Source organism: Coenobita brevimanus, chromosome 24 (assembly GCF_032717465.1).
Source record: "Coenobita brevimanus isolate Jiangsu-jjx chromosome 24, ASM3271746v2, whole genome shotgun sequence".
Taxonomy (NCBI): domain Eukaryota; kingdom Metazoa; phylum Arthropoda; class Malacostraca; order Decapoda; family Coenobitidae; genus Coenobita; species Coenobita brevimanus.
In genome coordinates this window covers 1,748,202-1,762,756 of record NC_136977.1, presented here as the reverse complement: position 1 = coordinate 1,762,756, position 14,555 = coordinate 1,748,202, and the positions used below count along the sequence as shown (strand labels likewise).

Below are 14,555 nucleotides of genomic sequence, written 5' to 3'. Positions count from 1 at the left end.
GATGTCACCCGTGAAATAAAAACATACTCAATGAGCGCCCTTCTACTTTACAATAACACTTGCACCATTCATATTCAATATATCGAAAGATTCGTGAATACGTTTAAATGCTGTTAGGATGGTATTCTCGTGAGCGATATAACAGTCTTTTGCAAATTACACCTACATGCTGAACTATTGTTATTCATGTTTTTTCATCACGACACAGGTTGCATACATAACACAGAAGATAGTGCTGACATGCTGTATACAAATAATAATAATAATAATAATAATAATGTGGTCGTCGTCCATCAGCAACAAATATAACTCAAATTACACTATCGCACCAAAATTTAAGTATGACTAATAAACTCGTGCCCGCTTTATCAGTAGCTTCCGTGGATGATTTGTTGTTCTTGTTCACACTATGACTCATTCTCAGACACGGCTGAAACTAGTAGGAAAGCAGATTAGTTTCAGCCAAAAACAGAATTACGAGATTTCGATCCTTTTTTTTTGGGGGGGGGTATTTTAGACAATTCGATGACACTTTTCTTCTATGGCATGTTCGTCGCAAATTACTTTTAATTTTACTCCTGATGGTTAGGTTTGGTTAGATTATCGTCGAGTAAAGTAAAAATTTGCGACGAGAATGCCCTACAAGAAAAGTGTCTTAGAACTGTCTAAAATACCGCAAACATCAAAATCTAGTAATTCTGTTTTGGGCTGAAACTACAATTTTACCGAAGAAAAGTTTACTTACCACCCGAGAAATAATCAGACTATCAGGAAGAAGAATTATTTGGTAAGGTGTTTCAACTGCATGAAGTAAAGCGTGTTTGCCCCCCAAAAATAAATAAATGAGTTCAGTAACGAAATCTAGGCCTAACTGTCCTAGATGCCATATCTGATCCGATACTAAAAACGCAGCAATATTAACTATCCATAAAGCATCTACGAAAAAGAATATCGGGCACGGATTGGGGGGGGGGGGAATGTTCTACATGTCATGAGACCTATTAACAACACTTAGTCGTTTACATATAACACGATCCTAAAAAAAAACCTACAGCATCTACGAATATCTGACTTAGTTCGTAAGAAGAATATACCACACGGAGAGCCTGAAGATGAAAATATTCACGCGGTCTTCAGTGTCTTCTACATACTATGGTACATATCGGCCTTATTTAAACCAGTACCAAAAAGACAGCAATAATGACTATTTCCAAAGCATCTATGAATATTTAACTTACCTCACAGAATGAAAATACCAAACACGAAGAGCCAGAAGGGGATGAGAAGTGTAAAATGATCAAAATATCCCGACTTTTATAGTTGCAAACGTCTTCCCTAACAATGTTTTTGTTTATTAATGACGTCAGCAGAAGCGACTACGATGCTACTTATTGTGGGTGAGATTGCTATTCAATTCTTGAATATTCAGATGTCGTAACTACAGTTTCGTAAAAATAAAGTCACAATTTAAATATTTCTTTAGATCTATATAGCTATTTCTACTTCTTGATCAAGTTAGAAGTTGAAATCTATGGGAGAATGTCGCAGTCCGGATTTTTTTTTCCTTTAGCTCCGTATCCTTTGAAGCATACCTTGTGAGTCCGGCAACATGGAGGACGTGTTGGTTATCGAGGCTGCTGAGAAATTTGACCCAGACGATGAAAACAGTGAGTATAGGTCGTTGAATACCGTAATGTGGCGAGTAATAAAGAATACCTGTAAAATTAAGTAATGACAGAGAGTCAGAACTTGGAAATATTGGGGCTAAAGCGGTTGGGCTGCTGACATCGAGGGTGGGATAAATGATAGGCTGTGAGAAAAAATGAGGCATGTATGATGAAGACCCTTGTAAACGTCAGAGGGCACCCCATATTAACGTCACAGTTGTTGGTCTCAGTTGTAGTGAAAGTGGCTTTAATAAGTATGATGTAAACACGACAAATACCAGCATTTAGTATCAGGTAAGCAGAGGTTTCACCAAAAGCTTTTAATTGTACTTTATTTCCTGAATTTGTTTATTTTTTAGTGGTAGGTGGTGGCGACCATCATCCACTCACTTGATGTAATGCTGCCTACTTCTTCCTTAGCCTTTATCATTCTTTTTCTGTGCCTGCCCTACTCTCTTCCTATTTCTCCCATCTTTCCTGTCACTACTTAATGTTTTTCTTTCTGTTACAGGTGGCTTTACATTGAGTGACAAGCCAAATGGTTTCCTGTAAGCCAAGAAACCATTTACAACGCTGGGTGGTAACCATACAACCAAACCATACGTGCTCCCTACGTGTCAAGTAGGTTGGTGGAGGGTTAGTGCCCCTCCCTGTAAAACAAATAACTCAGAGTCAAATGGCCACCCCATATGGGATTATGGCGTCTGGCAGTAGATAGATAGATAGATAGTTTATTTTTCATATTCTGTTTGGAGTTCATATAATTTTTTTCAAATAAAATTCCTCAGACTATGCCTTCTAGCAGAGATTGTTCTGATGACAGGTACTAAAAACGGCTGGTGAGCTTATACTTTTTTTTTTTTGGCCAGGTTAGGCTTAGATTGATTAAACTAGGATAAATTGAGGATCTACATGACTAATCGTATTTACAGCAACATCAAAACTAGTCACTGGTTCTCAAACTGGGAGCCATGGTCCCCAAGAGAGCCACGGAAGAATTTTGGGGGACCCATGGCGGGCTGGTGAAAGTAGTAAGGTAAATTAGGGTGTGTCTTCACCAAAACAGTTTTTTCATCATTATTTGTGAGGGGTTTGAGAGAAAGCTGAAGGTTGGCCATGAGGATCTTAAGATCCCCACAAGTGGGGAATAAAGTGAAAAAGCTGAAGAAACACTGAACTAGTCCTAGAAAGATTGGAAGAGATTTAGTACATTTCTGATGATGCCCCTAAGCTTTAAGTTTACTTGCTTTTTTTTTTTTTTTGTTTTTTTTTTCCACGAGAGGGGTAGAGTTGAAGAATCTCGCTTGGTAGGCTCCTCAGATTTTGAAGGTTTTAATAATGAATGATTAAAGTATGGTCTGTTTCACAGTTCATAGACACTGTAGCTATATACCAGTAATTCTCAGCCTTGCAGAAATTGTGTTTAGCCGCCTCACCATTTAAGATATATTAAACAGTATTTTTCAGGCAAATAGGGAGATTGTATGAAAAATTCTTGTAAATATTTTGAAGTTTTTGGCAACAAACAGGTATCATTTAAGATAGCACAGAAGAACTTAGTTAAAGGTACCGGTAATAATTTGTGTTCCAAATAGATTATATTCACCTGTATGTTAATCAGAGTATCCTGTTGCAATTTTTTGCCAATTATACCAATTTTGGTGGTCTTGTGGTTAGAATGCACAAACTGGAGTGACTGTCTTCCTTTTAAAGTTCAATTCTTAAGAGGTGACAGGAGGTTGCTTGATTAGTTAATGCCAATGAGGGAAGTATGTAAAACAGAGTTAGTACTGTTACTAAGGCTAGGCATGGAGAAATGTTGGTTGAGCTCAACAGAAAGAGAGAGGATAAGTTTTTTTTTTGCCCTTAAAATACATTGGCCCCAACATCTTGATAGGGCCAAAAATGGGATCAACTTTTTAAAATGTTTTCTGTCTGTCATCCAGTCTTTCATTGCCCCGTTAGGAGTGTAGGTGCTAAAGTTTAGGCTATTTGGTCCAGACATTTAAAGTGAGTGACTGCCAGTACCTCTGTTTGCTTTCCTTGAGTGGCATAATGTGAACAATAAACCTTAGCACCCCCCCCCCCTTGGATGTACTGTAATCCCATATGGATCACATCTGGAGGGGTTACGTTAACTCTTTGAATCCGATGACATACCGGTAGCTATTTTATTAATCCATTCTTTCCACCAACAGATGATTGTATTTTGTTTGGGAAAGACCTCAGATAATGAGAGGTTAGAAGGCTCTCCCTTGTAGTTCCAAAAATTTATCATAAAATGAGTAAAACCATGTAGAGGCAACAAGAAAAAGAGAAAATACATCATTGGAAACCCAACCGATCAAAAAGCACCCATTTAGTTTCATGATATGGTTACCACCCAGTGTGTGGTAATAGCTAAATGGTTCTTTAAGCCACAAGAAACCACTTGTCATGTCATTTACTGTAAGAGTCATGTGAAGGGACTCAGGGAGTACTAGATCAAGTGTTTGGATGACAGGTGCCCCTGTGTAGAAGTTACATATGTAGTACCGGGTATTCCTTGTAATTTTTTTTTTTTTCCCTACAGACTATTTGGAGAAGCTCAAGATAAAGGCTACAAAGCGAAGAGGTCGGGGTTTCCAAGTAAATGAACCATCTGAACTGCTTAAATCCTGTGAAGGGTTGGAGCCAGAGAGTGATGATCATAAGCCAGGAACACCACAGAAATATAAGCCAGGAACACCACAGAGATGTAAGTTATTCAGAGTTTTGTGTGGATTTATCCCATGGAATATATGCTGGGTATGTGCCGTATAATTTTTACCTATACCATACATACATACATTCATACATAATCTAATCCTGTGTTGCCCCATGAAGAGCATAAGAGCCCAGGGCTAGGCAAGGTGGTCCTGACATTTAAGATGAGAGTGACCAGCCAGACTCATCCCTGACTGGCATTATGTGGGCCATAACCTACTAGTATGGTCCTGTACATTACCAGACCAATAATTCTTCCTTCTTACCATTTCTCATTTGGTAGGGAGAATCCAGCTATTCATTATTATTGTTGTGTTATGTTTTCTCATGTAATACATACTTGGGATTTATTTTACACTTTACTTGAAATTTATGTAGTAGTGATGTGATCTGCAGTGGGGAGAGAGGGGGAGGCCACAAGGTGACACTGGATCCCTACATGATGTACCGTATACTGTATACAGTACTGTACCTGTGGGACCAGCCCACAGAAGTAGTTGCTTACCTCCGGCCAGTGGCTTTGCTTGGCCAGGCAGATGGGGTTAAGCAAACAAAATAACAACTACAAAACATTAGTTTTCCAAATACTCTTGGAGTTCAGAGCTTAAATTTTTTTGGTAAGTCCATGGAAACAAGTTCATCCATGTTACTATTGCCTGAGTTATGTCAGTGTTTTGTAAATTAAACTGATTAAGTGTGCATACTGTACTTGGTACTAGTTAAGAACCTGTAACTTTTATAGTGAGCTACTTGTTTCAGTTTTTTCTTTGTTGGAAGAAATCAGTATGGTACTTAGGAGACACACTGAGTTCCATTAACTCTTATATTTTCAATATGCTTTTGAAATTTCTGTATTATTCTTGCATACACCAGTAACTTCATTTTTTTAGGAAGATGCATATGGTGATGGGGTTATTCAAGAGTATATGTAACCCTTTGAGTTCAAAAAACCTGTCCCAAGGTAAACAGATTCATTTGGAAACGACAAGAGTAAAAAAAAAGTCATAAAATGAAAGTGGTTAATTCATTGCAGACATGGTTTTTAATGATATTTTTGTCTTTCTCCTTTAGCAGTGGAAGGTTGGATTGTCTTTGTGACAGGAGTTCATGAAGAAGCCCATGAAGATGACCTCTCTGACAAGTTTGGAGACTATGGTGAGATAAAGAACATTCACCTCAACCTTGATCGCCGCACTGGCTTCATCAAGGTTAGTCACAGCTTAAAGTTTGCCAGCTTGATATTAAGAGAGGATTTCCCTTTCAGTAGGATGAGATTGTGTGTGTATTTTTGCAGCCTTCAGTTAATTGTATTGAGTCTTAATTTTAACCAACAACTCTCAGTGTCTACTTAAAGATTAGTTGTAGTGATTTGCAAAGCTACTTTTTTATTTTATTTTATTTTTTATTTATTTATTTTTTTATGTACTCGACTCTGGGCATAGGCTTCTCAGCCTGCTCCCAAGGCCCAGTAGTCCTCCTATATATCATACACCTCTACATGTCACCACTTCGGCACTAACACCCACCGTCCATACTGAATACATGCTAGGGCTGTCTCATACAGGACTGGTGTATTGGTATTACCAGGGGTATTTTTACATGTCGGCGGGTCTTCTGGTAGATTGGTAAAGTCTGCCGTAATGAAATTCAAATCCTTAAACTGTTCCCTGGCCCAGCGGGGATTTGAACCTGGGTCCGGTAGGACCGCAAACCACCTGTCTACCTGACTTTGGCTCATATACTGTAGTTTTTTTTCTTTTTTTAATAGTTTTTGAAAAAGTATGCCAGATAATAATCATTGATAATCTTGTCATCACTCCTTTTTTCTTGCTGAGAAGTTGGTTTGGGCAGGGTCCAAAAAAGGGAAACCATTTAATTTGAGCTACCAGTAGAGTGCCCAGTGAAATTGGTTACACATCCATTCACTTATCATTCACTTCTCCAAAATTCGTAGTTCCACCACACAGACAAAAAACATTCCCTTTTTTCATAGTTCACAGATACCTTTAGGATAGAGCCATTCCATCATCTCCCCCAAAAAAAAGAAAAAAAAAAGGGGGGGGGAGATTTGTAGTCATTTTCATATACATCTAAATAAGTGATATACCAGTATATTCTGTATACAGTATTCATCCTGATGTAATTTTTTTTTTATTATATTCCTCTTTATCTCCCATACCTTTCTTTCTCACATATTCATTCACTATAGGCTATCCAGCCATCTTTTTCGTGGCCATCCTACCATCTTCAGACTTGGCACATGTAGCTACCATTTTACAACCATTTTAGTGCGGGGAGGGATGCCTTCCCTCGGTGACACTGATATTATTTTGTGGCTCTGCTGCCAGGTTATACACATCGCTCAATTCCCTCCCTCTCCTTGCTAGGGAGGATGGTGAATTGCAAGATAAGACAGTTTTAGCTTGGAGTCTCCCAAATTTACTTTCAGATGAGCCTAAGATTGCAGTGTAAAACTACAACAACACCTCCATTCAGATCAGTTAATTAGTCAGTTATCTCACTCCTTGCTCCCTCCTCAGAACCCCCCAACAAGGGATGGATATAACTGCCTGCATATTATTTTGTCCTTACACTGTCTCACTCCCCTCTTCATCATTCTTCTTTCTTATCTGACACCAGTGTATTGTTTCACCCTCTTCATCCATACCACATATGATCTGCTGCCTGCATCTTCCAATATTTTCTCACAGGCTCCTTTGGCAACATGTCTCTGTGAATTCTTTGAATATGTCCATACCATCTCTCTTCTATACTTCATTTTTCCATGTAGTAATTCCACATCTCAGTCCTATCACTCTTTCTTCTGTTCCAGAATACTTTTTTTAATTTTTTTTTTTCCACTAGCCATTGTGCTTATGCTTGCAGCTATTCTAAAAATGGTAGTATGTACATCCTATACACAAAAAATTCATTGTCACTCACTGTCCAAGTTTCACTCTCATACCATTATAGGTTGTAAAGTATTTGAACTCCTGTACTGTGCTGGAATGCTAACCCTTTATAAGATAAAATATGGTATGCATCTGTCACACAGGGGTATGCCTTGATTGAATTTGAAACCTTTGGTGAAGCCAAGGCTGCTATCGCTGGGCTCAACCGGACCTGCCTACTAGGCCACCCTATTTCAGTTGATTGGTGCTTCATCAATGGACCAAAACGGTACCGGTAAGTCACATATTCAGTACCAATATTGCTACACATTTCACTCCCATTTTATTGTTCATTATGCATATTCCTTTTTGTTTGACCATGTTCATGCCTAACTATCACTACATGCACATCTTATTTCTATACCTTATATTCCCACTTCTGTTTTGGGTACAGTAGCTACATACTATGAATTTGTTACTTGTAATGGACTTAAGATTTTTCATTCAGTACCGGTACCATTATGATTTTATTAACTTTTTTTTTTTATCCTGTACTAAATATATATTTTTAGTAGAAATAATTACCTCAGGGTTTTGTTGAAAGTACTGAGTGGATGATGCTTTGTAAAAACCTTAATCATTGGTCTTTTTGTGCATGTGACTGGAGAGATTTGGACAACAGCTTTATCGGGGGTCAGAAAAATTCCCCGTACAGTAGGAGATGGGAGGCATGGTGCTGTGAGGTGGGCATTATGAGGATTGTGGTTGGATTAAGGTGTGGCATTGTGAGGATTATGGTGGGGCAGTGTATGGTGTGGCATGGTGCTGTGAAGCGGCATTGTGAGGATTGTGATGGGATTGTGAGAATTGAGGTGGAGCAGTGTAAGATGTGGCATTGTGTGGATTGTAGTGGGACAGTGTAAGGTGTGGCATTGTGTGGGGTGTGGTTGGGCATTGTATGGTGTGGCACTGTGAGAATTGTGATGGGGTCATGTGTACTGTGGATGGTGTGGTGTGTCAGTTTGAGGTATGGTAGTGTGTCTTGCCAAATGGACTTTTTGATGCCCTGTACAATAAAGGTAGTATTGGTAATCTTAATCTCCAGTTCATTCATTCTTTCCAGGAACAAGAAGGACTGTAAGGATCGACGAAGTTGCTCTTACAGTGGGGAACTTAAGGTTAAGAAATAAATTTAGCTATGTACATCAGCATACTGCAGTACTTTTTACAAATGGGAATTTAAGGTTTAGAAATAAACTGAAGTGCATTGCTGTATTTTTCTTACTGACCATTTGTTTATGACCAGAAAATTTATGGGAGTACAGTGTATTGGATATTGGAAAACATGTAGTTTTTAATAGTTAAAGTACAGTAGATGTCTAATTTGTAACTCCAGTCTCAGCTAATACTGTAGTATAGTTGTTGTTGTTTTCCCTGAAATTTATGCAGTGTATAAAGGCATATTACTTTACTACAAATTAGTACTGTTTAAGGACTTTTTTTTCTTTATGCATTATAACCTCTCCCGACAGTTGCTGTGGTTGCTGTAGCTATGAGAAGTAACATTTATTATTGCTACATTGATCATAGTGGGTATTGCTTAATACACTGTCCTGTATAATGAGTATTATGCAGTGTACTCTACTTTATTTTCTGTGCGAAATGCATGTTGTGTTGTACTTATTGACTAGATTAGAAAATTCAGTACAGTACTTTGTTTGCTCTTTTTTTTCTTCTTCCTCTTCTTTTTTTTGAGAAAATGGAACATGTTCCATGCATCAAAGGTAGCATAGCAAAAGCTAGTTGTATTTTTTAATGTTCTCTGACTGATATTTATTTTAATGTTGGATGATGTCCTGTTGGAAGACCTGTGAGGAAGGGGGTTAAGTAGGGCAATGACTGTGGATTAGGATGCATGGGGACTGCAAGCCGGGCCAGCGTTCTGTAAACGTAACTGCCAGTCTAATAATGCCCTGTACAGTATTTGGTATGGGTTATGAATCCTAGTAGAACACGCCTGGAATATCCAACCTTTGGATAGTAGGGAGTTCATTCTGTTGGGGTTAAAATTTCTCAGTCTTTTAATACTGTATTGACTTTTAATATTTTATTATTTAATGTATTAATGTTAGGTGTTAAGAAAATATATTACAGTAAATTATGTGACTAGTAAATGAAAATGAGCAGAGTATTGACCATAGAAGTATGTCATGAAATAAATTATGTGGCTAGTAACTGAATATGAGAAGAGTATTGACCCTTAGAGGCATGTTGACTTGATGGTTGCAACATTTGCCTCCTGAGACGCATGTGCCCAATGTCTGGGTACGAAACCGAGGTCATAGCAGACATTTAATGTTGGTGCGGTTAGTATGACCTCTCACATAACAAGCAATTGATTGCACCCTGATGGTTTGCACTGATGGTGTATACAGACTGACGTGCACAAATACAGTCAACACAACACTTCAGACATTCACCACACTCTAGACACATTCCTTCATGATTTGTACTGTACTTTGCCGGCTTGGGAAAGCGTTAATTATGGCTGTTTTCATTTGTCCCAGTAGATGATGTATGTAGCAGTGAAGGACAGGCAACACTCGAAATACCTCAGCTAGTAGGTATAAGAAAATGTGTACCATCACTGTACAGTATTATTTTCATTGTGATACTGTAACACTGAGGAGTGAAAAGATGATTCAGTGTACCATTATTCATCGAGGGTGGCTGCTGAGTCATTGTTACTCAGCACCAATAGCACCTCTTAACCTCATCCTCCAACCCTGACTACCCCTACCACAACTTCCACCTCAGCATGCGATTGTAGGCTACTATCCACCTCAGTACACAACTTTACCATCCACCACAGCATAGGACTTTACCTTCCACCATAGCATAGGACTACCCTTCACCACGGCATAGGACTTCCACTGCAGCATAGGACTACCTTCCACCACAGCATAGGACTTTACCTTCCACCACAGCATACCTTGCACCACAGCATAGGACTTTACCTTGCCACCACAGCATTCGATATAACCTTCCACCACTCTTACTTCACTGCTCTCCCATCTCCACCATCACAAACACACCCATCTGTTTACATTAGGTTAAAGCCAGATTTCCTATCAATCATATTAACATTAACACTTTCGCCACTGTAACATCTTTTGCGTGGTGTTCTTGTTACCCCTTGACCATTATCCATCATAGGTAGGGTGTCTTCTGTTGAATTGGTTAGAAATGGTCTCAGCTAATACTTCAGTAGATACCATGTTAAAACTACACCATTGTATCTTCATGTTACCACTGGATGGTTTAGTCAGGTCAAGAAAGACACCCAGTAGTGAAGGGATAAGCAGCTCATAGATTAGCTTTTTCAGTATGAGAGGTCTGTCTTGCTGAGGAAATAGTCTGACACAAGCAAGCAAAAAATAAAACCTAATTGCTGTGACATAGAGTTCTACAGTACTGTGTTTCTAGGTTGTATTTTATTTTTTAGTTTGGGATCCTGCCAGACCATATGTACCAGTGGGAAATGGGGTTGTGATGATGGTGGTGATGGTTTTATGATGTTGCTGATGATATTGGGAATGATGATGGTGATAGTAATAATGATGAGTGTGGCAGTGGTTATAATGCTCATAATAATGGTAACATTCTTGGGTAGGAAGAAAGGGGTCAGGATGATGATGGTTTTGATAATGGACAGGTAGCATGGGCATCAACACCACATTGCCAAATTAATGAGAAGTGATGTTGATATTCAGTGAGTCATAGCACAGTGATAACCCTTCTCCCAGCCAGTGACGTCACACACGCTATCACACTTTACGTAAGCCATTGATCACATGTCTCGGAAATTGCACTGTATTGTCATGGGGGGAGGGGATGTAGTGTCCTGGATGAATTGTGGATTTACCCCATGACAATTTAACCACCTCAGTTAGAAAATGTCATTATTATTGTATTATTACTGGTGCCAGATGATTTTATTCAGCACAAAAATAACCCCTGGTGGAGAAAGGGTTAATGAAAGCTGCATATAATCCGTTAAGTCAACCAGGATATCGAAGTGTAATCGTCTGAGGATAGCAGAATAAAAGGAAAAATACGTCCTGATTGAAGCACTGATTTACGAGGGGGGGATAATGTTGAAAGTGGCACTGTGGGGTGGGGATAGGATTCTGTAGGCTTGAATGTTGTATGGATGAGAGTGTGGGCCGCTGAATTAGGCAGACTTTTTCTAGTTCTTCTGTTAGGTCTTTCCCTCCACTCTGGACCTTACCATACCCCATCCTTGGGTGGGAATAAAGGCCTGCATCATGATGATGGCACTGTCTTGAACGAATACTATAGCTTACCTTTTGACTTTAAGGGGGCACTGTCCTGGGAGGAATAATATTTGTGGTGGCCCTGTCTTGAGGGAAATACGGCAATGTCTGAGGGATAATATTTGAGGTGTACTGTTTGGGGGGAATAATTTTTGAGGTGATACCGTCTGGAATAATATTTGAGGTGGCACTGTTTAGAGGGATATGAGGTGGCACTGTCTAGGGGGATATAATATTTGAGGTGGCACTCTAGGGGGATATAATATTTGAGGTGGTACTGTCTAGAGGGATATAAGGTGGCACTGTCTAGAGGGATATAAGGTGGCACTGTCTAGAGGGATATAAGGTGGCACTGTCTAGAGGGATATAAGGTGGCACTGTCTAGAGGGATATAAGGTGGCACTGTCTAGAGGGATATGAGGGGGCACTGTCTAGGGGGATAATATGAGTTGGCACCGTCTGGGAGGATAATATATGGGGTGGCACTGTTTAGAGGGATATGAGGGGGCTCTGTCTAGGAGAATAATATGTGAGGTGGCACTGTAGGGAATAATATGAGGTGGCACTGTCTAGGGGGTAATATATGAGGTGGCACTGTTTAGGGGGATAATATATGAGGTGGCACTGTCTAGAGGGATATGAGGGGGCTCTGTCTAGGAGAATAATATGTGAGGTGGCATTGTTGGGAATAATATGTGAGGTGGCACTGTCTAGGGGGATAATATGTGGTGGCATTGTCTGAGGATGTGAGGTGGCACTGTCTGGGGGATAATGTATGAGGTGGCACTGTCTAGGGGGATAATAATTGAGGTGGCACTGTCTGAGGGATGATATTTGAGGTGGCACTGTCCGGGGAATAATATTTGAGGTGGCACTGCCGGGAATAATATATGAAGTGGCACTGTCTGGGGGATGATATTTGAGGTGGCACTGTCCGGGGAATAATAATTGAGATGGCACTCTCTGGAGAATAGGCGGCACTGTCTGGGGAAAAATATTTGAGGTGGCACTGTCTGGGTTAATGTTTGAGGTGGCGCTGTCGGGGATGATATTTGAAGTTTCAGTGTCCTAAACGAATATTATAGTTTACCCTTTGAGTGCGTTGAAGGTGGCAGTGTTATGGTGGTGGGGGGAGGGATAATATTGAAGATGGCACTGTCCTAAGTATAATTATGTCGTTTACCTTTTGTAGCATAGATGGACCTGTGCTGGGATTTACGGTGGTGCTTCATTATTCATATTGGGACTGTTAAATATTGGTGGCACAGTCATATAAATCCTCCAGTGTCATATCAGTGCCTGCGCTCCTGTATTGGTGGTGGCATTGACCTAAATTGGTGATGGCAGTTTCTCCTGGTGGTGGCACTGTCTTATGAAGATGGCACTACCCTGTGTAGACGACATTATTCCATATATATGACACTGACCCACATCAGAGTTGACAGTGGCATACAGTATATAGGTAGTAATGTCTCAGTATTTTATATCATCAGAGTTAGGGGAGAATGATATTTGTAGCAGTTACCATGGGAATATATCCGTTTTCACTCGTACGAAAGGTGACTTCATGGTTAACTCGCGTATTCATTCCTGGCTCGATCAATTGACTTCGTGTTTTAAAGTTAAAGGTTCCAGTCTTGTGGACATTCTCTGGATGGCATAAGAAATTTCGTAACAACGATTTATTATGTGTATTTCACTGTACTCTCGCTCGTGGGTAGGTAGGTTGGTAAGTGGGTAAGTGGAAGGGTTGGCTAATAGGCCTGTATAAAAGTAAGTTTATAAGTGAGTAGATGGGAGGGTGCGTTGGTAGGTAGATTAGTAAGTAAATATGTTGGTAAGTGGGCAGTTGGAGAGTTGAAAGGTGGGTTGGTAGGTAGATAGATAGATAGGTAGGTTGGTAAGTAGGTAGATGGAAGGATCGAGTTGGTATGTTGGTAGATAGGTCGGTAGGTAACTTAAGTTTGTGAGTGGGAGGGTAGGTAGGTTGGTAAGTGGGGTAGATGGGTGGGTAGGTAAGTTGGTATAGGGTTGGTAAGTGGCAGGGAAGGTAGGTAGGTGGGAAGAAGGCTGGATTGGTAGGTAGGTGGGCTTATAGTTGTTACCGGTGCAGAAAATATCGATATTAAAGAGACAAGCAAAGTATATTTTAAGGTGTAATATACAAAGTAAATCGCAAAAGAGGAAATGCAACGTAGTCTCCCATGTTAACTAGAATGGGGCACTGCGGGGGAAGGTATGCTCATTCCTGTCATAGATAAAATATTTGCTTTTTAATTACAGTCTTGCATTTAGTGGGAGCTTCAGGATCGCTACAACCAAATGATTTTAATTCAAGTTGTGAGAGAGACACCTTGGCCAGATATACTCTACTCTTTTCACTTAAACTTGGCCTAAAATTGCCACCTTCATCTTCAGTGCAATTGTAACAGTAGACTAACACTAGAATATGATGATGGTCACGAAGTGCTGTGGAGAGGATGTAGAACTGTAGTATTGTTCTCTTTCTGCTACTGAGCTACATGAAGTAATTTGCAGGACGAAAATCTTGGCCAAGTTAAGGTGAAAAAAAAATATCACGTGATCAAATTTATTTTCGGGAGCCAGACGATTTTGTTCAGCTGAGAGAGCCTGAAAGTTATAACTTATCAATAACACTTTGATGGTCGGGACAACTTTAGTACTCTACGCCGCCCAGTGCCAAGACGATTTTATTCAGCTGAGTGGGTCATTGGAGTCTGAGAGAGAGAGAGAGAGAGAGAGAGAGAATCTTAAGGGTGAGTCATAGGAGCCTGAGTGCTAATCTTGCTATCAGTGTTCCACAGGATGTTGCACTTGTGAAAAAATGTGACTTGAGATTACACAAACATCTTTAATCCCGTCAGTCCGATGACCTAGTAGTAGTTGCAACCCCA

At 39.9% G+C, this 14,555-nt stretch overlaps 1 protein-coding gene across 1 annotated transcript; it reads left to right on the top strand.

Moving 5' to 3' along the window:
- The first annotated feature begins 1,609 nt into the window (after positions 1–1,609).
- LOC145393533 (RNA-binding protein 8A-like) lies at positions 1,610–13,855 on the top strand. The gene is made up of 5 exons (XM_080267684.1): positions 1,610–1,667; positions 4,240–4,404; positions 5,484–5,620; positions 7,468–7,598; positions 13,810–13,855. Exons 1-5 carry the CDS (start codon positions 1,610–1,612, stop codon positions 13,853–13,855), a joined length of 537 nt encoding a protein of 178 aa, XP_080123810.1.
- The last annotated feature ends 700 nt before the right edge of the window (positions 13,856–14,555 follow it).

Bases quoted from the DNA above. Each gene is read 5' to 3' on its own strand.
- LOC145393533 (XM_080267684.1), top strand. From the start codon at position 1,610: ATGGAGGACGTGTTGGTTATCGAGGCTGCTGAGAAATTTGACCCAGAC. The intron at 1,668-4,239 runs GTGAGTATAGGT...TTTTCCCTACAG, and splicing joins TGACCCAGACGATGAAAACA to ACTATTTGGAGAAGCTCAAG. The intron at 7,599-13,809 runs GTAAGTCACATA...TAATATACAAAG, and splicing joins AATGGACCAAAACGGTACCG to TAAATCGCAAAAGAGGAAAT.